At 41.1% G+C, this 24,226-nt stretch overlaps 2 protein-coding genes across 7 annotated transcripts in view; one reads left to right on the top strand and one right to left on the bottom strand.

Moving 5' to 3' along the window:
• The window catches only part of LIFR (LIF receptor subunit alpha), a 54,058-nt gene extending 42,857 nt beyond the window's left edge, over window positions 1–11,201 (top strand). For all 6 annotated transcript variants that reach the window (XM_042825682.1, XM_042825683.1, XM_042825685.1 and 3 more), the window contains 5 exons: window positions 497–664; window positions 1,292–1,453; window positions 2,508–2,601; window positions 3,152–3,230; window positions 3,892–11,201. In XM_042825682.1, the coding sequence (XP_042681616.1) occupies window positions 497–664; window positions 1,292–1,453; window positions 2,508–2,601; window positions 3,152–3,230; window positions 3,892–4,530 (1,142 nt within the window). In that variant the 3' untranslated portion in view covers window positions 4,531–11,201. The remainder of the gene's footprint in view (window positions 1–496; window positions 665–1,291; window positions 1,454–2,507; window positions 2,602–3,151; window positions 3,231–3,891) is intronic.
• Window positions 11,202–18,371: 7,170 nt separating this feature from the next.
• The window catches only part of EGFLAM (EGF like, fibronectin type III and laminin G domains), a 75,010-nt gene continuing 69,155 nt past the window's right edge, over window positions 18,372–24,226 (bottom strand). The window contains exons 18-21 of the mRNA XM_042826003.1: window positions 23,513–23,656; window positions 20,950–21,033; window positions 19,825–19,928; window positions 18,372–19,423 (exon numbers count right to left, since the gene is read on the bottom strand). Coding sequence (XP_042681937.1) covers window positions 19,269–19,423; window positions 19,825–19,928; window positions 20,950–21,033; window positions 23,513–23,656 — 487 coding nt within the window. The 3' untranslated portion in view covers window positions 18,372–19,268. The remainder of the gene's footprint in view (window positions 19,424–19,824; window positions 19,929–20,949; window positions 21,034–23,512; window positions 23,657–24,226) is intronic.

Below are 24,226 nucleotides of genomic sequence, written 5' to 3' on the forward strand. Positions count from 1 at the left end.
GTTACATGACCTTATACAACTGATGTTTTCAGTAGCTCTAGGAATTGGAGTAAGTACCTGTGATGCCTGCTAAGGCTGTTCTTTTAAACTGGGATAGGCTTCCATAATAGTAGTGTGAAGTTTGTTTAATTTGAAGACAAGCAATGCAATCACAAAGCTAAAGCCTTTACAAGCTTAATAGTTAATATGTTCTGAATGCAATCTTTCGGCATTTGTTATGTGAAGAAGGGTATTGGTCTGCAAAAACACTACCTGAGAAGAGATTCGTCTCTCAGCTGGTGCTATTAGATAAAGTTGCAGTACTTAATATCGAAGAGACCAATGTACTTGTGTCTTTGCATTGTCACCTGTTCAGTTTTTGAGAGTTAGGGAAAGATGTTCAGGAAAAGCTGAACATGCCAGCCCTGAAATTAAACTGATGCAACACTTGCATGGATTCAGCATTTAACTCTAGAATATTACTGACTATCTTCTTCTTTCTTAATTCTTCCTGCAGCTCCAAAACGTGCACCAAATTTTACTGTAGAAGAAACTTCTTCAGATTCGATATTGGTAAAGTGGGAAGACATGCCTATTGAAGATTGTCAGGGGTTTTTAGAAGGATATCGGCTTTCCTTTGCAAAAGGCGAAAAAGATTCCTTAAAGCCTAGGCTTTTGGAATCAGGTGAATCTATAGATTATCATTCCCTTGCTCAAGCTTTTTTTTTCTTTTTTTTCTCCACTCATTTTAATTTCATTTTTAAAAAGAAAAGAGATCTTATAGTTCAGTTGCATTAGTCACTGATACTGTTGGTAGTTGGCCCCTGATACGTAACAATGGCATTTGAAATATCAGCTCTTTGTTTGATTAGCATAGTTGTTGTTTAATATAAGGCAGAAGTTGGAGAACACCCAGGTTTGCTGAGGGCATAGAGCTGTACAGTGACTAAGTGTCAGTGAGACACACTGCCCTGTGTACAGATGTCTTAGGTGGAAGAGATGCAGGCAAACTTATGTGACTATGTAAATTGGGTCCCTACCAGGACCCATATTGCAAACACACCTCTGTACAGGTCTGTCTCGCACTGAATTAAGAGGACAAGCACAAGTGTAAAAAATTCAGCTAAATGCTGTGGTGTTTGCTCCCATACAGCGAAGTGTCATGACCAGGAATCTCTGCTTCAGTTTTGCTTGAAACAGAGTTCTCCTTGGGTTTAGTAAGCTGACTTAAAGAAAATCTTGCTGATGCTGAGGATGGCTCTCTGAATTCTTTTTTTTACAGTGCATGCTTTTCTTTCTTCTAAACAAACAGGGAATCCAGAACTTAAAGTTAAGAATATCACTGACTTAACGAAAAAGTCTTTGAAAATACTTGATCTTCAAGGCAAAACGAGTTACCAGCTGGATCTACAAGCCTACACTGCTGGTGGGTTGAGCCCTCCAAACAGCCTCTATGTGGTGACAAAGGAAGACTGTAAGTTGAACATCCCTATGCATTAATGTTAGTTACTCAGGGGCTATCCAGTGTATGTAAAATTGAGGTGTTTGGGTTGTGTTTTTTTTTTTCCTGGTTACTTCAGATAGTCTATGCCTATTTTTTATTTATTTAGTACCTTAAAAAAAAAAAAAAAAGAACAACACAAAAAAGAGAGAAAGACAAAAGAGAGAAAAAAAAGTCCTTTCTTATTACAGCTACCTTATAATTCAAGCTAATGTATGCAGAAGAAATAATTTATAAACTTTTATTATAGTATGGAGCCTTCTTTAGCAACTTGTTTTTCTCAATTTTCCCATGAAGAATATCTATCTGTTAATACGTGATGGGAAGAAACACAGTGTGGAAATATTTACCCGTTTCAGAATTATAAACAGATGCCTTTCTGCTTTTAATTCAGTTTTATCAATCCCCTGACAGAAACAAACCCTAAAAGATAGTTAGAAAAAGTGATTGACTTTAGGTAACAGGAATTAAAAAAAAAAGTCATGTGAAAGGAAGATTGAACACTGGGGTGCAACAAAAATACATGAAAAATCGAATGTAAGGCACTTAACATCAACAGAGAAAGGCCGAGGGAATGTATCAGAGAGCAACCCTGGGAATTAGAAACATTGTAAACCGTATAAAAGCCAGTGCAGCTTGTGCAGTGTTGTTTGCCTTTAAGAGCTATTACCAGAGATTTGAAGAGCTCAAGTAACCTGAAAGTGCTGTTCCAGTGCCTACTGAGAACAGACATCGCAGTGGCAGTCAGTCTTGTGTTGCACCTTTGAGATTAAGCAATCAGAGAGAAATAATCGGCTAATTTCTGTAGCTGTCACTGAATCAACTCTATTTATAGATTGACGTTTGATCTTCCTAAAAAGTTTATGGTGTATGTTATGAAGTTTATGGTATAGTCACTGTTTATGGGCCACTGTTAGCTGAGTTTCTGTGTAGGTGAGAGACTCTATTCTGTGGGGCTGTTAGAAAAGGCATAAAGCTTGCTGGAAACTTTGGATATATTTAGTACCTTCTCTTTTTTGTCCCCCAGCTGTAGGACTAATCATTGCAATTCTCGTCCCTGTGGCAGTGGTTGTTCTGCTTGGAGTGGTGGCAAGCATCTTTTGCTATAGGAAAAGGGAGTGGTAAATATCTGCATTCAATTCTGAACGTTTTTAAAATATATTTGCTTTAGCACCAGTGTTTTTGATTGTTTGAGTAATTCCTTGTTTTCTGCGAGTGCCCAAATATGTTAGTGGGCTTTTACAGACCTTTGTGTAAAAGAAGTTGGCAAAATAATGTTTTAGAAGGTGAGGAAGAAATTAAGTTGGCAGTAGGTGAGAACTAGGGATACAAAAGGGTTTTACAGGAGCCTGTCTCCCAGTGAGCCCTGTTTATTAATCATTTTCCAAAGCATAATTTGTGAGCTATCCACAAACACTCAGATAGACATCCCACCTTCATGTTCTCATAAACATGGCATCACAAGTTCCCTAGTTTAAAAAAAGAAAAGGAAAACAGAATAGTTTACTGCTATTTCCATTAAATACTCAGAGAAAGTACAACATACTGAATCTTTATACCAGATGTCTTCAGTATTCTGAAGTAAACTGAAATGTTCTGACCCCTTCAGTGTATTGGCAATGTGTTTCAGGGCTTGGTAACTTTGATAAGTTCTGTCTCTCCTCTTTAAAGGATCAAAGAAACATTTTATCCGGAGATCCCAAATCCTGAGAACAGTAAGGCACTGCAGTTTCAGAAGAACATTTGTGAGGTAACTTTGATTTTAAATCTGGCATTTTAAACTTCTAGAAGACACTGTGAGCAAATAAGTTTCTGTAGGCTTTGAGTCTTCTACTCTAGTTGTAGGATAACTCTGTGGCAAAGAGGAACATGGCAAGATGCTGTGTAACTTTTGTCCAACTACATCTGAAACTATAATGTTCAGGTAGTTACGAAGTTTGAACTAGGAAAGAGCTGATGCATTTCTGTCCTGCCACATAATTAGTGAGTCTTAGTAGATGGCTGTGTTACTCCCACATAGTTATTATCTTTGCCATGCTGGTAGGGGAAGTAGAAAGTATGGTAACATATAGTGGGCCCCATAACTGGAACTGAGTGTAATATTTAGATAACCTTCTTGAATGGATTATAAAAAGCTGAGATTTGAGGAAACAGTTCTCAAACACTTACTGCAAGATTTGGAGTCTCTTTAAATTGGCTGAAATAGTTTTAACAAGAAGAGGAATGTGTGAGGAACCAGAAAATAAAAATCAAAGCATTTATTGATTGACTGATTGATTGATTGATTGTACTAATAGCAATGGAATGAGTGCAAGACACAAGCCAGCATGCAGGTTTAATTTGGACAGGCTGTTATTATCAGGGTTTCCAGGTCTTTTAGCTTAGTCTCTGCCTTCTTTTTCTCACTTCAGGGGAATAAGTCACTTAAAACACTGGAAATGAATCCCTGTACCCCAAATAGTGTTGAAGTGGTGGAAACACAGTCTGCAGCTCCCAAAATTGAAGACACTGAGATGATGTCCGCAACAACAGACACCATTGTGCCTGAAGATGGATCTGACTCAGAAACAGAAAACCATGTGGTTGTGTCCTACTGCCCCCCTATCATTGAAGAGGAGATATCAAATCCCCCTATGGATGAACCTGTGGGGTTATCTCAGGTGGTTTACATTGACATCCAGTCAATGTATCAGCCTCAAATTAAACCAGAAGAGGAGTCAGAAATAGATTTAGTGACTACTGCGGGCTATAAGCCACAAATGCAGCTGCCTGTCAGTGCTCTGAAAATAGAAAGTCACTCACCTGCCGAGGAAGAATCAGATAAGACAGCAGGTTACAGACCTCAAGCAAACGCAAATGCCTGGAGCATGGACGCTCCAGACTCTCCTGGATCAGTTGAAAGCAACAATGAAAATGCATCTTTTGGGAGCCCATGCTCCATTAATTCCCGACAGTTTCTGCTTCCCCCAAAAGATGACGAAGACTCTCCCAAGCCCAGTAACACGGGGTGGTCCTTCACACACTTTTTTCAAAACAAGCCAAATGATTAACAGTGAGTTATCATTGCACCTGAACCTGCCTTCTAAATAAGCTCTTATTCCTGATGAAACAGGATGAAAAAAGTACAAAAAGCATGCGTTATTCTTGGAGACAGTCAGCAGAGGTTCTAGTAAGCTGAATGTTGCCATGTTTAAGTTAATGAAAGTGTTGATGTTCCATTTTAATAGAGGCTGAGGCCAGAATTATAGCAATCTAGTTATTACTGTAGTAAAATATATTGGATATAAGCGGTATTGAGTTTAGATCTCCTGATAAATATAGTCAGAGAACTCTGCTTACCTTCAGTGTTTGAAGGCTAGTGTGATCTCATACAACTCACAACTTGGAAAGATTGCTTTGCTTTGTTGTAGTTGTTCTCAACCATGCATACTCAAATGATGTAGTCCCAACAGATACGCTCACTTGAAGATTTCATTTACTGAAAACTTCAGCCTAATGTTTTATAAGGATATGGTTGGAAACTCTTGAGATCTTTTACCTAATGATGAACTAACAACAAATCAAAGTTCTACTTTTCTCCCATATGTCACTGTTTAACACTTTTGAAGCAATGGCCGTTCAAAGCTGTTGCTTCTTAACTAGACACTAGTTTCTGTACCTACTGTACAATGTTTATTCAGTGTTTGACTCAGGGGTACAAACTTGGGAAAAAAAAGTGTAACACTGATTTAAACCTCAACAAGAACTGCATGAAGTTTAAAAAACAAAACAAAAAAAAAAAAAAAAAAAAAAAAAAAAAAAAAAAAAGCAAACAAACAAACAAAAAAAACCCATAGAATATTCTATACTTTTTCTGTCCTGTTAAGGAGTTATATTTCTTGATGTATTGCACTAATGCATTTTGTATTTTATAGTTTGAGCTCCAGACCTCCTGCCTCAACTCATACTCTATTCAATTCCCCCACAGTATTCAGGAGTCTTTGCATTATGCAGCAATGTAAGCCATGGGGAAATCTCTGACCACTAACACTAGTTGTCCAAGCCATTTGGCACCAGAAATCAGATGTAGTACTACAGCTCTGTGAGAACAAATTTCTCTTTGGATGGTCTTCATTATGTTAGTGTTGCTATCTGCTGCCTGGCTGTTCTCCACATTGTCCACCTGACAGGACCTTTTCCTACACATCCTATCTAGGAGTGCAAAGGGGGATTTCTGCAGTGGCAGAAACCTTAAGAGGTTTTAAGGCCACTAGTTCTACCTCTCCTTTACTAGACATGTGATGCAAAGATATCTTAAATGATGTAAATTTGTATGCTTAAAGAAGTTTTCAGAACAATCATCTTTGAATTTTTTTTTCGTGTATGCATCTATAGGCAACTGTAATTGTAGTATTTCACTGTGCAAATTTCCAACTTCAGCACACTGAGTTTCACTAGCTTACAATACGAAGTGCTTTCTAATTTACCTGTTCCATATTGTAAAACACAGTGAAGAGAGGTCAGATCTTTAAGCACTTGATCAAAAAGGGTTTTCATGAAGTCATAACCAAATCTTAGTGTAGATTTCAATTTCCTGAACCAGCTTGTGGCATTTGAAAATAAGATGAATGAGTAGATTTCAATCTGAGATTTCTAACAGATAAGGAGGCTGGATTGACTAAGTTTTTAGCTATAATGGTGTGAGAACAGACCAGAAGGGTGGCTAAGCTTAGCAGATGTTTGGTCTACCGAACCACATGACCTGGCCATCAAAGTAAAACCAAGCATTAGGTTAAACCTAGTCACTGCAATGGGTGCTGCAGTGTCAGATACTGACATGTCTCTGCCATCTCCGTAGAATGAAAACACAGAGGGATTTCGAAACAGACAGAACACTAAAGGCAAAACACTAAGAAGCTTCCAAATCATCATCACTAACAACTGTATATGCCTTCTGGAAGAGTGAAATGTAAAGACAGTAAGTTTAGGTGTGTTTGTGGGCCTGACAGAATACACGGTCTGTCTGAAGAATGGAAAGTGCAGCTCAGGTTCTGCTCTAGAGGATGAATTTTGAAATGAACAGGGCTGCAAATGAAAAGTAAGGCAGTGTGAATAGCTGGTGTCCATCCATCCACAGGCATCCCTACAAGAGAGCATTTCATGCCTAACGTATTACTGCTTGTTATTTAGTACTCTAAATTAATACATAAAAGGAAGCAGTTCTACTCTTTGTGCTTGATAGAGAGGCAGCGATTATGTCCTAATAGTAGCAGTATTTTCTTTCTATTCCAAAGCTCACAGTACCTTATTTAAAGCCTGTTTTTTTTTCACTCTAACGTTATTATTTTTCTAATGCATTTTGTTCTAATAAATTTTAGATTATGCTTTTAACTGAAAGCAGAAGATGTTTAGAACAGAAGGCATGGGTAGTGTGGTTTATTACATTTTTGTTTAGTGGAGCAGTTTCTCAACACAGAGGAGCAATTACTGTTATATGAAGATCCGTAGGAAAAAGGAAAACTCTGTAGGGGAATTGCTGATCTCAGAGAATAATAGTGCTTTCTTATGATTGCATTTTGCAAGAAGCAACACCAAACCGAAGTTGTGGTTTTTAACTTGGCGGACTGGAAGCCAGGGTGAGCAGAGAGCTCTCAAAGCTCACAGGGAGCAACCTAGCACCTTTTGCAGTGCTCTCGAGGAGAATCAGTTCAACTTAAATATCACATAGTCAAATTCTCTTTCATGTTGCTCTTAATTTTCAGTAAAGGCAAAATCCTTTATTTCACCATGATTAGGTGGTAGAGAGTTCCCTTAACATAGGGCTGTCTTTAATGAACCATAGCACTCTCACTTAATTATCCATTGCTATTTTTAATTTTTTTTAACTTTATTTGATTTGTGTCCCGATTCCCAGTATGTAGGCAGAAGAGTCCCATTAAGAACAGTGGCTTACTATATCTTTAATCTTGGTTTATAGCCCTGCAGAGGGGCTTCATCTGTACACTACCAGCGAGGACTCCTTTCCAATATCTGTCTTAAATCTTCTGCAGCAAATCCAAATACCGTATTAATGAGAGAATATGTGCTTATTTAGTGTCCATGCAAAGACACCCCTTGGTGTATCCCCTTGGCAGTAAGAGTAGACTTGGTTTTTGAGCCCAAGTGATTTGTTAAACCAATGAAGCATTTTTAAGAAAGTCATTCATACCAAAAGCACTTTCAAAGCATGGTGCTGTTTAACCTCTGGATGTATTGATGTCAATTGTAAGACTGAAACTTTGGGGTTCAAAGGAGATCAGACTCCTTGTACTTGTGCCTTTGGGCTTCCCAGTGAGTCTGTGTGGTCAAATTAGATGTGAGTGAAACCCCTTCTTGTTGTTTCTGAAAGATGTATTAAGAAACTAAATGTAATGCATTTTCATCATTTTCTGAAAGATCTTTTTCCTTTATTGAACATCTATTTTGTTTTAATTCTTTTGAATTTTTGTTTGGTTTTTTTTTTTTCCTAGAATAAAAAATGTAAAAAGGGAAAAGAAAAAAAATTCCAGAAGGGTTCCAAGTAGAAGAACTTTTGTCCAAAACACTCCTAACTCAGTGCTTCAGTCCTCTGGTTGAATCAGTGTCCAGAGATGTAGGGTGCCAATGTCAAGCTGTTTCTTTCTGAAGCAAGTCACCAGTGTTGCTGCTTTTTATTTTGAGCCATGACTATAATATGTGACAGTTGGGTTTGTTTTTTGTTAAGATTTTTAGTACTGTTCATTTGATGCATGGAACATTGGTCATGTCTGATGTAACATCATGCACTCTTCTGTTTGACTTGTTCATTATTTTTGTTGTTCTGACTGACATACAGGAGCATACTTGGGATCTTGATTTTGTGTGTTAAATTCTGGAGTTGTAAATTTGAATGTGATATACCTCACAGAACTACTAGTAAATATTTCAACGAAACAGTAAGCTAATATTACAGATGGGCAGTGAATTATCTCCCCAGCTATGTGGAGGCTGCAAATGCAGACTTAGGACCTAATCAGTGGTATTTGCTGTTCTTGCTGACTCTATTATCCATAGTTGCTGCTTTCATGGGTAAATTGTTTCTCAAAGGAAATCAGCAGGCATTTAATCCATCACAACACAATTGGCAAATGCAACACATTTTTTTCACATTTGATTTATGAGGGGGACCAGAACTTTCCTTTGCTGGGCACAGGGCATCAGGGTGCTTCTGCTCAACTCAAGTTTCAGGCTGCTCTGAGGGGGCACACAAAAGTCTCTTCTCTCCTTTTTTGTTTTTGACAAGTCCAACAGAATAAAGTTAGAGCTGAAGGCAGTGATATTGTCTCTTATAGTGTCCTCCACACTCGATTGAAGATAAATGGTAGCAAAATTGAGGGTAACTGGATTTGTTGGAGGGAGAAGATATTTGAATATCACTATTAAAAGGTGACGAGAAATTGTATCCTCTATTTTTAGACAATGATTTCTTTGTAAATAGCGTATTTGTACCTAGAAGTAGATAAAAATACAGCAAAAGAATTTGAAATATGCAGGAAGAAAATGTAATATTTCAAGAATCAAGTTGCTAACAAGGCTCTGTACCATAAATCTATCAAAGACTTCCCCTGTAAATAGCATGCTTTGCTCTGCCACAGGCTTTGAAGAAGACTTCAAATCCAATGGCATCAGAATTTTTAACACTAAGTAAGGTCCTAACTTTTCATGCAAATGTGTGATAGCAGCATTATGTACCTAGGTGTGTATTGGTGTATGATTCCCAAAGCATGGTTTTTGAGAGCCCTGTCCTTGACTATGTGCCTTGGGAGTGCATTTTCTCACAGGGGAAATTGGCTGCCATCTGCACTCCTCCCAGCATCCTATGCAGAGTTCGTGCTGCTGTGCATTTAGCAGTGACTGATGTTTAGAGATGCTGTCAGCACATCTGCAGATTTGTTGTTGGATTCTTCTTTGAATTGGCATTAGCAAACCAGGGAGGACGTTCTTCAACCCCAAATGTTGCATACAGAGATTGAGGAACACTGGAGTGTTTAAAAGCTCATTTCCTCATGCCTCTCCTAAGTTTTTAAATATCTTCATAGAAGCTGGAAAACAGTTTCTTCCATAACAGTTTTTTTTCCCCTCCTCCATCATTTATATAACTCTGGATTTTCCCCAGTGTTTCTATGATAGTGTTTATTTCCTTTTTGCACATTATGCAAACAAACGTCAAATTATATTGGCAGGACTTTCCATAACTTTACAAGTTGTCTCAGTGTGCATAACAATGCTTCCTCCCCCCGCCCCCCCCCACACAAAAATGTCTATCAACTTCTCTCACTTTTTCAACAAAAAAACTCTCCAGAAAATATGTGAGGACTGAGCTTCACCAGTGAGCAGGTCAGTGAGTAGGGTGCTGCAAGGGATTGAGTTAATCCCTTGCCAGTCTCACCTTCTCCTTGTGTCTGGGTGATGCCATGGTGAGCCAGAGCAATTAGCATCCTCATCTTTTACTGTGTTCCTTAGCAGCATCTGTGGGAAGGATTTTGAACAGTCCCAAATCTGCTCTTCAGCTGGTGTTACTGGAAAGCAGGCTGCTGAAGACAGCTTCCACGAGCACTCTGCCAGCCACACATTTTGCAACTTGCAAATCGTAGTTCCCAGAGAGTAAAGTTTAACCAGAGAATGCATAAAAATTGAAGGTTTTCATTTTCTTTAGTTGGGATGATAAAAATTCAAAAAGCTCCAAGTGGGCAGAGTAAAACAGATGCTTGTAAAGTCTCACGCCTTTTAGTAGCAAAACAAATACAGATACAAAACAGTCCTTAAACTTCACCATGACATTGTTTCTTTAATGTGATTTAAAGTGGCTTAGGGTAAACAATACTGTAAGGTTTGTAGCCTGTCAGGTGGCCAGAAAAGAAGGTAACTCTCATCTGAAACCCTACCTGATGATAATGGTAGTTTGAACTTCAGTCCAGCTGTGGCACAAAAAACAGCAGAACTGGTGGAGTCATGCAAGTCACCCAAAAATTTGTTGTATTCTAATGCTGTTACTTTTAAATATATACTGTGAACAGGTTCAGTGGTTCAATGTTTTGGGTTTTTTTTAGATCTTTTTATACCGTCTTTTTACAGCATAAGTAATTTTTTTAGAGATGGTTTTGTGTTCTATTTTTACAAATATTTTAATGGACTTCTGTTAAATAGTAGTGAAATATTGTTTGCCAATTTGAAATGTTCATCTATAAAATTAGTCCTGAGAATAAATCAATAAATCAATAAATCATCCTGTCAAAACAGTCATCCTAATGCACTAAACCTAACCAGTCATTTAACATAGCTCTATTGCTGAATGATACCGAAGTTCTCCAGCTTCCAAATCTGTTACTCAAAAAAGATTTTCACAATTTAAAATAATCGTACAGCACTTTAACAAAGTTGTAGTATACCAAGTAAAACAGTGATTCAACAGTGTGTATCAATGAGAAAATTTATTGGTTTAGCAATTAAACATGCATGCTTGAAAATGGAAGCATGGGGTCACGATGGGGAAATAATATTCTGGTGAGCTAGATGACACGTGAAACTAACCTAAGACACCAACTTTGCAAATGTTTTAAAACTAGTTTGCTTGGCTGTTGTAATTCCTGTTATATTGCTTGTGTGTCTAAAAATATGCATGTATTTAACAATTTTACCATAGTATTGCCATGGAATTTAATAAATATATTTTCTTACGCTCTTACATGTTTTGATATTCTTTGCTTGCATGTTTATTCTTAAATAAGAGTTAAATTCTGCACATGCTCCAGTGTAAACAGAGTTATTTTAACTTTGTGCCAGAATAAATAACCTCAGGATCTGGCAAGCATTGCCTTGGCTTCTTGATCAGTAGAGTAATGCAAGTACTCTCTGATCTGCTTCTAAGCACAGCCTTTCATAGCATGTAAGTACAGCATACACTGAAGCTCTTTGGTTCATGTCATGCAATGTGAAGAGAAGAAGTGGGCTGCCTCCCTTACCTGTGTCTCCCTCAGATTATGGCTCTAACACCTGGGGGTTGAGGTGTGATTCCAGAGCTGAGGGCTTCTAGATGTGAGGAGACAGAGCTCCTCACCACCCACACCAGAGCTGTGTGGTGGACATCCCTATTCCAGGACGCAGAATGTAGAGGCAGGAGGAAGTGGAATCCAGAATGAGGATTGTGTGTTGGTTTGGCTCATGTAGGACACGTTCTCAAGATCTTGTAGTGGAACTGAGATGATCAGCCTCTATGGTGGCTTCATGGGCCCCAATACGGGCCTTACATTTGAAGATATTTATTTATGCCACAATACTTGTTTGTTCTAGCGATATCCAGGGAATTTTGTGTCTCGTCTGGACTTATGAGGAGCAGCTAAGGAAACTGCGATTGTTTAGACTGGAGGAGAGGAGGCTCAGGAGAGACCTTATTGCTCTCTGTAGCGATGTAGAAGTTGGCCTCTTCTCCGGTGTACTAGTGATTGATCTAAAGGGAATGGCCTTAAGACATGTCAAGGAGATTCAGACTGGATGCTAGGAAAAATTTTATCTCTGACAGAGGCTGGAATGAGCTACCCACAGAGATGGTTGAGTCACTGTCCTTGGAAGTGTTCAAGAAATGTTCAGATGTTGTACTAAGTGACATGGTTTAGTGGGAAATATTGGTTGCAGGTGAACATTTGGACTGGATGATCTTGCAGGTCTTTTCCAAACTTGGAGATTCTATGATTCTGTGATTTAACTACAGCACCTGGACCAATAAGTGACCCACTGGCTTAGTACTGTGCAGACAGACAAGTGCTATAGCACAGCATACAATATATAAGTGTTGCAGACCAGCTATCCTGCAGATCTCTACCACTGCAGTGACCAGAGAGGAGCAGCCGAGAGTACAGGCCCTTGAAGACACAAGGTAGTCTCTGATCTCCCCATAATCAGCAGTAGTCCTTCTCTATTACTTGAAGCTCTGATGAGGCAGAAATCCCAGTAGTGCATCTTACCATACGTGTGGCAAGCCCTCTCATTGCAAGGATTCACCTCTAGGTGCGTGCTTGTTTCCTAGTTGCTAAGTGAACGCAGAAATCAGTTATTGACAGCACCTTTTTGTGCTGCATTTACAACATACAGTAACTATGGAAAAAAATACCTCAAGCAAGTTGTGATCTGGAACTTTTCATTCTGAGTGCATTTGATAACTGGGAACCATTAGTACAGGCACTTTTTTAATTATTAAAAAAAAAAAATTAAAATCATATACCCAAAAGGAGTGTGAGGTTCAAGTTATGTTAGGGTGTTAGGGCCTTCTGAACAATGTAAGTTGTAACAGTAGCCTGACCAAGTTCTAAGGTTGGGTAGTGATGGAGGATTGGGATTTTCTGTTCCTCACCATGAGTACATGGGCACAGAGAGGGCTTTATGCTGCCAATGTTTCCTGGCCTCGTATCTGCATGCATCGTTTTATGCTGCCTAACTTTATTTTCTCTGATCTGTCAGTGCTATCTGCTTCTAACACATCACTGCCTGTGGCATTTGCATCCAGTGTTTCCCTGCATTTCCTGTTGCATTACATGAATAAAGGTTGCAGCATCCCTGTGTGTGTGCCACTTGCTAGTTCTAAAAAAATCAGTATTGTGGTAGTTCAAATGAAACCTTGATAATTGGCTATTTCATTTTTGAATTCTGCTTTGTTGATGCCAACTTCAAAAGGTGTATTGAGGTCAAAAAAAACGGAAGCAAAAGGAATAGTGAAGAAAATATTAAATTTTCTCACTGTATCTTCAAAAAATGGGAAAAGTGAGGGAAAATCTAATGTCCACAAAAACTTATCACAAAAGCTGCTGCTGTTGCCACTGAAAACTATTTGCAAATCTGCAAAAAAAAAAAAAAAGGGTGGAAAGCCGCTGAGTTGTGAGCCAGCCTTAAGTTCTGTTGTCCCTTTTCTTCCACCCAGTCACAGTTTTTGTGGCTGTCTGCCCCACAGTGACCTTCACAACGTCCCCACTCCCACTCCTGGCGTCTCGCCGTCACGTGTGGTGCAGGAAAATGCAACCGGTGGGGCTGGTGCAGGGAGAACAGCATTGGTGTTCCCTTAGAGAGGAAGACTGAAGGAAGCTTAAAAAAGACAGGGGGAGGAGAGGAACAACGTCGTCTTTGTCCTGCACACAATAAACAAAGAATAATGCTCTGACAGTGAGGGAAAATTCAAGAGAAACGGGGACACTCAGCCCACAGTGCTGCCTGGCAGTCTCCGTAGCGGGCAATTTGGAGCTGGCAGAACAGAAGGGGAAAAAAGGGGACTGAAGAGGTGATATTTTTGTTATTTTGCAGATAGATCCCGTCCAGGCTCAGCTCCTAACGACACGGTCCGCGCAGAGTCCTCACCGGGCTGTGCAGGAGCACTGCTGAGGGCTTTTGATGCCCACAGCCTGGTGAGGCTGCAGGATGCAGCAGGCCCCGGTGCTGCTGGCACTTGTTGAGCCCAGGTATAGAAGTCTCAGCCCCACTGTGGGGACAAAGACCCACTTTGCACCACACCATGGAAAAAAACAGAGCAAGTGGGAGAGCCGCCCCCCTCCACAGTAAACTTCTAAAACCAGAAGTGACTCACTGTTGAGATGGGATTGCTGCTCTCTGTGAGTAGAATTCGGCAGTGTTTTGGCCTCTGCTTTAAAAGGTTTTCCCAGAAGCAGAACCTGTGTGATGAAAATTCAGCAGGCTCTTCTGGCAAGATAATGCACCGGGTCCCAGCACAACCACCTCCAGCAGCCTCCTCCTGATCACCTCCTGGCTCCCCAGAGATGAGTTTAGAAACTGGGATAAAGAAGAGTCCCTGGTCTTCTTTACTTTTGGCTGCCAAAAACACACTGTTGCCAACATAAGGCTTTGCCTACAGTAGGCATCACCGCTAGGTCTGGCTTCAGTTTCCTCTGCCATCGCTTTTCACTTCATCTTTTTTGTTTTACATTTTTCCTTATTTTGCCCTAGGATGACCCAAGCAGACCTACCTGCCAGTACCCCAGCAGTTGGTCCTTGCAGAGTTGGCCTGAGATGAGTTTAAACCAGGCCCTCTGCCTTTGGCAGGGTATTAGGCAGGCAAGCAGCAGCTCCCAAAAACATGGCCTCTGCCCCACTGGGCATCTTTCTCTTGGGACAACACCATCTATTTTTTTCCTGACTGTCCCCTGGATTCCGCAGCTCAGCACAGAGCCTGCCTCATCCCACCCAATGCTTGCAGCAAGAGTGTCTTGCAGGATGAACATGGAAAACTAAGAAGAAATCCAAGACCTGAGATTAGGTTTAGGAGGAGGATTTCACTCAAAGAGGCAGAAAGACCCAGTAATGCTAGCTGCATTTCAATGGCCTCTTTATAGCAGTTTTAATCTTTTTTCTGTAGTTTACTTAACTGCATGCTCCCTGTTGACCTGCTGCAAACAATGTGGAGCACCATGGACACCGGTTTCCCTGCCAGCCCAGCAGGTCCTTGCAGGAGGACTGGGAACAGCAACGGCCCGGGTAGGGATTTTGTCCCTGGATTTTGTTCCTGCTGTCCCCTGGATCCACCTCTGCAGTGAGAACTTGAAATGCAATGCAGAACAGTGATAAAACCCACCAAACAGCAGCACACCAGTCCCGTGGACTTTGGGAGTTACAGTGCACGTGAAAAAGCCCCAGATTCAGAAGCCTGGTTTTTGGCTTGTAGAAAGTCAGTACTAGGGAATGGTGACCACAGGTTGGGCAGTCTCTCTCCTCCATAGCACATATACATATGAGACCTGACTGTCAATGGCTGATCGTGCTGCAGTTATGCCAAGGTTCTGATACATACTGGATGATATGTAATGTGGTTAACAAATGGCCTCAGTGAGTGAGCAGCACACCTGGGCCAGATCCTAGGAAAACAGGACAAAGTACACTGCCATGCACTGTCCACACCTCCCCACTCCAGACATCTCCAATCCACTGCCCACATGTCTCATGCAGCCCAACTTACAGCAAAAAGTTGTGTGCATTTTGGTTCATTGGCTGAACACAGTCCTGTAAGCAGCAGAAAATACACTGCCATGCTTCCCCTTTTTGATAAAGGAATTTGAGAACATGCTTCAAGATTGCTGGAAAAAAATCCTCATTTTTTGGTCTGCTTGCAACTCCATCTTCAGTCAGCATAAATACATGACCTGGAGATCTTCAAATGGAGTGCAAAGAGTTGTGATCAGATACTCAACTGAAAAATCCAACCAGGCCTCTTTCAGAAGCCTCATCTTACCAGAGAAGAACATCCTTCCCTTCACGGTCACACTTTATTCATGTCATCACTTTTTGGTAGTGTGTACATTTGTGACCAACTATTTTCAAGGATGATGCTTGGGAATAGTAAAATTTCATCAAAAATATCTGATAAATAGTCTGAGAGCTCACTAAGATCTGCAGGCACTGCCATGGAACCAGGGATTGATGCATTAGCTTCATGAAAACAGGGCAACATATCCCACTAGTTCTGTGTTTTTGTTTTTGTTTTTGTTTTTTAATAAAAGGCATGAAAGATTCAATGTTTAATTTCTTGTACACATAAACTATATATTTTATGAGGGCTGCTCTGAAAGTAACGCCTCCTGTTTAATAATATTGGCCCATGATGTCAGAAGTATCAGAATCAGTGCCATATCAGTGTTACAGCAGCAGTGGCTAAACTTTCCCACCAGTATTTCATTACATGTTGTTGCCATGCGACAGATGGCAGCAGAGGGGCAGATAGAATGGCATCTGACATGGAAGTGTGTCTGACACAAAGGTGTGTCGTTGAGTTCCTCCATGTGAAAAAAATGGCACCCACTGACATTCAGTGAAGCCTGTGTAACATTTATGGAGATCAGTCAGTGGACATAAGCACAGTGAGGCAGTGGATTGTGCATTTCAGCAGTGGCGTCAGCAACAGCGGGTCAACTCTGCCAGTACACATTTTTATGTGTGACATGCAGGTTCTTGTTCATCCCTAGCAAAAGTGCATAGCTAATGATGGAGTGTTGCAAAATAGTGCTTTGTAGCTGAGAGTTTGCTCTATCAAACATTCTTATTGTGTATGCCTTATCAATTGCAGTTTCTGCGGAAATAAATAGAAGGCATTACTTTCAGAGCAACTTTTGTTCATGCAGCCTGTGATGATTTCTCTTCATTCAGTGTGGTCCAGGCCAGCAAAGAGGTTGGAGTCCATGCCCCAGGTTCTGAGTCCCCATGCCAGGTCAGATGTTCCCAAGGTCCTGCCGCCTGCTTTATGCTCAGCCCACTGAGCAGAAGCTCCTGTTCCCAAATCAAGCCTGGGAGAATCGCCAGACTTCACTGAGGAGACTGCAAATGTGTGAGCAGGGATGCTCCCCATCTGGAAGCTTTTCAGACACTCTATAAGAGAACTCAGAAAGGATCTTTTTTTTCTTTAGAGGAACCAAACATCACAGCATCTGTGCTATCTGCACCCTCACACACACTCCTCGTGATGCTGCACAGCTGTATTGCCCATGCTTTGCTCTCTGCTGTGGTGGGGTGCTGCTGCTAGTGCCAAATTCCCATGCAGTGATACATGCAGTTGAAAAGAGGCATTTAGAGAGTTGTAGTTTGCTGCTTTTTCTTCCCCACAACACCAGAAATATTTCTTACCCACTCCCCCTTCTCACTTTTCAAAGAGCAGCTTTTGTTCTGAGAAGCGCTGCCTTGTACCTAGCATTCTATACCCTGCAACAAATCATCTCAAAAATGGACACCTCACACGCCAGATGTCTGCCTTGGAGCTGCTCTCCTATGGCGAAAGTGAAAGGGGATGGAGGGGCACACGTGGCAGAGCAGAGTGATGCTGTCAACACACCATTCTCCAGGATAGGGGGTGTGGCCAAATCTTGCTGCCCTTTGCCAGGATGGTCAGGTCACTGCTGCTTGGGAAAACCCCAATGCACATAAAACACAGCTCTTTCCTCTCCAGCGGCTGGCAAGCCTGCTGTCTCCACAGATTTTCCTTTTCACTCAATTTCAAATTTCTCTTTTAAATCCTATTGCATCAAATTCCTTTTACTTTCAGTTTGAAGACATGTCCTATCATACACTTCAGTGACACTTAGTTCATGCATTATCCTGATTTTTGCTGACCATATACAGGCTTCTGTCTCCCTGTGGGGATCCTCAAATGTGAAAACCTTTGTTCCTCCTGGGCGGAAAGCTATGTGTGCCCCTCTGCCATCCACCTATTTCCTCTGCAGCTTTTCTGCAGTGTGTTTTGAACAGGGGAACACAGGTGAATATGCTAAGTATGAATTATATGTTTTAGCAATCAGAGTCTCTGTTTCAGCATGCAGAATGACTGGGGTCTCCTGGGCAGCTATTCCACACACTCAGATCTAGAACCAACTACTATTTGTTCTCTCCATTCTGCAGCTCAGCTGCTCAAGGACAGGTTTATATGGGACAAGTCTCAGGAACATTACAAGGAGTATCTTGGGCACAGTAAAAAGCAGCCAAAAGACCTGGCTGCCCGTTGCCCTCGCCACATTGCATCATTTCAGCACAGTACAACTAAGAGGAGCCAGCAGGGAACTTCGTGCATCTCTCATACCTCTGCCCCCTGACATCTTGGGGCTCTTCTTCAGCTAAAGAGTTAAGAGAACCCAAAATTTCTGAACTATGAAATTTTGGAATGTTTCCTTACTGTCTCAACAGCACTCAGTTTGCCTTCTTAAATTACAGTTTGGCAATCAAGGTTGCACAAGTGTTGGTCCAGTGCCTAGAAATTATTTTATTTTAAGAGGATTGTGACCTACTGAGGTATCTTGCACATTCCTTTTTGTCATTTTTTAGGATCAAAAATTGTGCCTCAAAACACGACAGCAGGAAGAGTTTGATCTTTTTTCTCCTAAACTTTTAATCTGGATAGGCAGAAAAACTTCATAATGTACAATTTTAAGCTGTCAAAATTTACAAAACAAAACAGAACAAAAAAAGATTTAAAGCTGATTATAGTTCACAAATATCCCCAACAAAAACTGCGTAACATCGATCCTTCTGTATAACCAACTGAAACCACAGGTCACTTTGCTGTTTTTTTGGAAAGTGTGCAAAGAGCTAAATGTATAGTACACTTAAATGTTAAAAGTTATACCACATAAGCAGGTCTGCTGCTGCTATAAAAAATATCAAAGTATAAAATTACTTCTACAAAATCGGTCCATTGATTTTTGTTGCTTGTAGTAAAAAAAGTAGACTTTAAGAACTTTCTCCTCAACAAACAACATTTTTAACCAATTACTGCAGGCATTATTTACACAGGTGAAACATAATTTAGCTAAATCAGAGAGCAATAAGAACTACTTATACAGAGACATACATTTGAATGCATAGATACATTTCTGCTTGTGTTTCTGTTGCACAACATAGTTGTTGTACCACTGCAAGATGGAATGAATGCAGGTGTTTAATGACTGCTCTTTCTGACATAAAAAAGACACCTAAGGACCACAACACAGCCACTGAGCTACTTACAACATCACACAGTTCTTTGCTGTTTGCACCAACACACGATCTTTAGCACTCACTAGACATGCAGGGGGAAAAGGGATGGCTCCTATACAAAATACTCAGTTTGGTCTGGTCTGCTGAGGAAAGGAGAGGGAAAATGTTTTTTAGGGTATCCCCTTTGGCTCTGTCATCTTCCCGGATGGCAACAGTGGTCCAGCTGTGGAGGGCTGCAGCAAGATGGCTTTCAGCTGCACACACAAGCACAGGACGGGTCCTCACCACCCGGGCTCTTCTCTTGTCACTTAGTCCCACAGGTGTTGATGTTCTTCCCATCGGCTGCATCCTCCACCAGAGAGATATGATAGTCAGTTGACAGTGTGAGGTGTGAGATGCAGCCCACCAGCCCCCGCAGGTACTGCCTGTTGGTGTGCAGGGCTATCTCCTTCATGCCTCCTGTGGGAAAGAGGTGAATTTTAATATATGTACTCTGTTTTTAGAACTAGCTTTGGACAGTCAAAGGGGATAAACAGAAGAGAGTGGACTAGGATTCTGATTATTGCAGAAATTGTAGCACTAGTAAGCTCTGAGAAAGCTTGGTGCCTAGGCTCCCAGTAACACACAGTGCTTTTCCCTTAATTATCCCCCGGTGTACTGCAGTGTAACCTTTGGTGCTTATCCCCTCTCCTACAGCAGTATCCCCTGGTGAGGCCTCCCCCAGAAGCCAGAGGAGGACCAAAGGCCAAGGCATGGAGCCTTCACCTTATGGAAAATGGGACTAAGATGCATTGGCTTGCAGCTGTCCTCACAAGCAGAAAAACACAGCCATGTGCTGAACACAAATGATGATCACTCACCTACATAGAGATCTCCATTGATGTTTAGCTGCCTCATTTTTCCAGGGGATTTACCAGTCCTGGCTCCATAATCGTCCACAGTTACCTTGCCAGACTGCCCATCTCTGAAATGCAAAGCAAGCAGCTCTCATGTATCCAGCTTACATCCAAGCAGGGGGAGCAGCAGCATCTCCTCCATCCAGGAGACCAGGACAACCCAAATTCTGAACTCAACATCCATCCACAAGGGAGTGGATTCTGGGTGCCCCACAGGTAGCACTGGGCTGCATCGATCCTGACCCTTTGGGATTATGTTTTCCATGGACATGCAATTATGGGGACACATTTCTGGGGGAAAAACAGACTGGAGAAGTTAATTGCACAGCTCAGGAGGAGGAGAGAATGGGCATGTGCTGACAGGCATTTTAAAATGAGATACATAAAACTAAACTGCAGAAGCTTAGACAAGAAGAGGGGGAAACGATAATCCAAGATATTTTTGGAAGGCCCATTACATACTCAAAAGACTTCTTTCTTGCTTGAGCTCTTAGGCTGCTTCCATCTTACAGACGGTCAGTAACCTGACTGACAGAGGAGCCACTTGGAAGGCCTTACTCCTCACTTCGGTAACAAAATATACTAACATCGTTCTGTGACTTCCATGGAGCCGACATCTCATGAGGCGAGAGATGTGTGCTTTTTCTGCTGGGCCTGATGGCTTCCCATGAGGTAATGAGCTATAAATATGAGTTATATATACACTGTGAGATGTCTGCGCCTCCCTCAGACAGAAAAAGTAGGCATACATGGTCTGTGCTCCAGACATTGTGCCAGCCCACAAAGTGCTCACTGGGGAATTTCAAAATGCAGACATGAAAGAGAGATGCAAGAAACCCATATGGCATGAGCTGAAGAGAGAGCCTGTCACTACTGGGGAGCAGACTGCCTGAGGCTGTGCTGGTCTCGGAGCTGGCACTGCCACCTCTTGTACAAAGATCTCCACGTACGCCCTTCTGCTACAGCCAAACTGCTCACAACTTAGCTAAGCAGTGTTGAGAGAGCACAGGGTGCAGTGGCTCACACCCAGATGGCAGCCCCATGGCAGGAGGTCTCCCAGGGCCTCTGTGGCAGCACGCAGCCACTCACCTAACAGCCTTGACCCGGTGCCATCGGCCATCACCAAAGGAGCCGTTCACCACTATGGAAGCAACGCCACTGCCTAAGTTGTAGCTGAAATGAAAAAAAACCAAAATGTAAAACGTTACTGCTTCCTCCACGAGAACTGGCTTCTTGTCATTATGACAGAATACCCTTGCTCTGTGCCTCATGCGCCTGCTCAGCTCCCAGAGCCTCCTTCCTTAGATTTTGGAGTGTGTCAGTAGCTTCCTTCAAACGCCAGGAGTGATGTAGTTTTTTTGCAAAGTCAAGATCATAGAATAATATAAAAAATTTGCTCCTAACCTGTCTCATATGAGAGAGGATACCAACACCAGCAGCCCAGGAGGCAAGGAGAGGGCTTCTGCATGGCAGCTCTTCTGAGCACCAGGAGGCTGCAAAGGTCAGTGATCTACAGAACTTTGGCATAAGAGCAGAGATGAATGGGAGGATGCACACGTGACTGATAAACTATTACCATACAATAAAACATGCAGCTTACAGCAGGCTCACAAATCATCTGAATTATAGGGAAGGTTGAGTCCTGTCATGCCAGAAAAGGTGAAGCCTACTGATGTAAAGGTAGAGATGCTAATGAACTTCTCTGTTTCACTTGCAGCTCTGAGTATTTCTTTGCATTTGCTGCTAGTGAAATTACTCAGCAGATATTGCCATCATATTTACACTTAAAGCATCTTAATTTCTCAGCTCCAAATACCTAAACCTACTTTCACGAACGGAGATGATGATGCAGCACTGAGCAACTGGGTGTTCTGCTGCCTGAATAGTCTGACCCCCAGCTGCTGATCAACGGCCTTCTGCCTGTATTGACTTGGGAGGCTAAAGCCAACATCATTAAATATTCAGATAAGGTTGATCCTGGAACGAAGTTCAAGGCCAGAGTTAAGCACTTGAGAAAAGAGTATTATGCCAAGCACTGCCCACAGCAAAGCAGTCAACCTAAATTTGACTACTCACAAAGAATTGAGCGTGTCTCAAACAAGTATCTCCTCTCATCCTGCAGACAGAGGAGGAGTGCTGCAGGAAGATACAGCTGTTGCTAAGCTCAGCTTTATAACTCAGTGTTATACTCTTAGTTACAAAATGAGATTAATATCCCTGATGAACAGAGATTCTCTGAAACAGAGGTATAACCTACTGAAACACAGAAGAACAGAGAGAGTTTACAGCACTGAACAGGGAACCCATCCCTTTTGGGTGGGGAAAAAAAAAGATTATTTGAATTTCAAACCAGAACACAGACATCTAACTTTGTGCTTTCTTACCAAATGAAGCCTATGATTTTCTTCTGACCTAATCTGTCATGAGCTGCTCTTTTCAAGAGTAGAATGAGGCTTACTTGCTGTGAAAGATGATACATTTTTTATACATTTGTCCTCTCATAATCTCCAGTGCTCACTTTAATTATGCAGTGATGGTTTGCATGAATTTCAATCTGAGATCTTAATTTTAATCTTTCCTAAATGTATAAGTACAGTTGTCTCAGTAAAACAAAACAAAACAATAGCTTCAGTGTAAAATCTTTGTGTTTCTTTACGCTGAGAAAACAGGCATAACAGATCGGCCACTTACTAACCAGCATCTTGGAAAGACAGGCTCTCCCAAAGACATAAAATGCACCACTTTTGCAGATTCAATTCCTAATTTATTAAACAATGAGGTAGCTAAGAGTTATTAAATGGTTAACCACAGGAAACCACAAGATAATATCTTTAAATAAATTAATTTAAATAGAAATACGCATCTCTGTTTGCGTATCTGTGGTTGTGAAGAACAATCAGGGAAGTCAAGTAAAAGGTAGTTCCAAATTAGGTTAAATGGTTAACAAAATATTTGTAATTTAATCAACAGTCATTCATAATAATCCATAACAACAATGAAATTTGTAGTTTGCTGTTTCAGTATTTGTCTTACACAATCTTAAAGTGGCTCACGTGGAAAGATGCAGCTTTCAAAAGCAGGAGTCACAAAAAGCGCCGTGCACAAACTTGCACTGAGTCTGCCTAAGTGTGTGGGAGGGAGAAAGTAATTCTGAAGAGCCAGCAGACATCTTCAGTCAATTCCCAGTACTCCCTGGTTTCAGCTTTTTGATGATAATATTACTCAATTCTTAAACAAGTGGTTTTGTCGGTAGTGTCAGTTACAAAGAGTCTGATGAAAACTGAGTCTACTGTAAGCACAGGCACTAGCAAGGGTTTGTTTCTTTGACCTGTTTTGTTTGCAAGCCCTGCATCTTTCTACTTAACTGAAATAGCAAATACTTCAATAGACATGGGGGGGAGTTACATTACTTTTACCACCACAGGATGACTTTCAATACTTAAAAGATGATGCTCTAAGAATGGGTAAGAAGAGAGGAAGAATGACTGCTGTGAAGCTGGCCTAGACAAGAACTGGACTATCTTTGAACAAACCATGAAATCTGAATTGTCCCACAACGTACCAAAGGACAAGTGCACCGGATATGCAGTGGAGATTCTTTTGAGCATGAAGTGCATTGTCTGCCAAAAAAAACAAGGAAGTGATAGTTTACCTGAATATTAATGCTCCTTCTTGAAGGCCAAGAGAAACGAAATCACTATTAGGTCGCATAGGACTGTCTCCTCTCCACATCAAAAGACCTTCCTTCATGGTGGTTTTAAACCTCATGAAAACATTTGTTCTTGATCCTGATACCCTGTTTAATGTAAAATAAGAAAATAATAGTAAACATTGAATAGTGCAGTCCTCTTTCAATCAGACCTAAAAGACAATACAGTATTCCTTCTTCACTGATCTTGCTCATTTCTGTTTAGTAACTTGCCCATGTAGTAATTTATGAGACACTGTGGTTCACAGGCCCGTTTCCAACATTTTGGGGTGAAGGAATTGAGCTTGGTTCTCCAGAATCCCAAACACTAATTTATACTACACAAAGAAGAGAAAATACTTTCTGTCCCCACATCATGTGAGCTGCACTCTAACAAGCAGACTTTGAGAAGGTCTAATAAGTTTAGCGAACTGGAGGGTGAGAGGTACTGAGCTGCAAGTGAGAATATTTGGGAAGCCTCCAGCCAATGGCTGAAATACAGGCAAGTATTTGCTGAAATAAATTTTGCAGACTGAGCATCTTTTAGGGTAGAGAGCAGGCAAAAAAAAGAAAAAGAAAAAGGAAAAGAAAAAGGAAGAAAGGAAGAAAGGAAGAAAGGAAGAAAGGAAGAAAGGAAGAAGGAAAGAAGGAAAGAAGGAAAGAAAGAAGGAAAGAAGG

This window comes from Centrocercus urophasianus, unplaced genomic scaffold, assembly GCF_019232065.1.
Source record: "Centrocercus urophasianus isolate 14NV4802_14NV808 unplaced genomic scaffold, USGS_Curo_1.0 seq_25, whole genome shotgun sequence".
NCBI classification, from domain to species: Eukaryota; Metazoa; Chordata; class Aves; order Galliformes; family Phasianidae; genus Centrocercus; species Centrocercus urophasianus.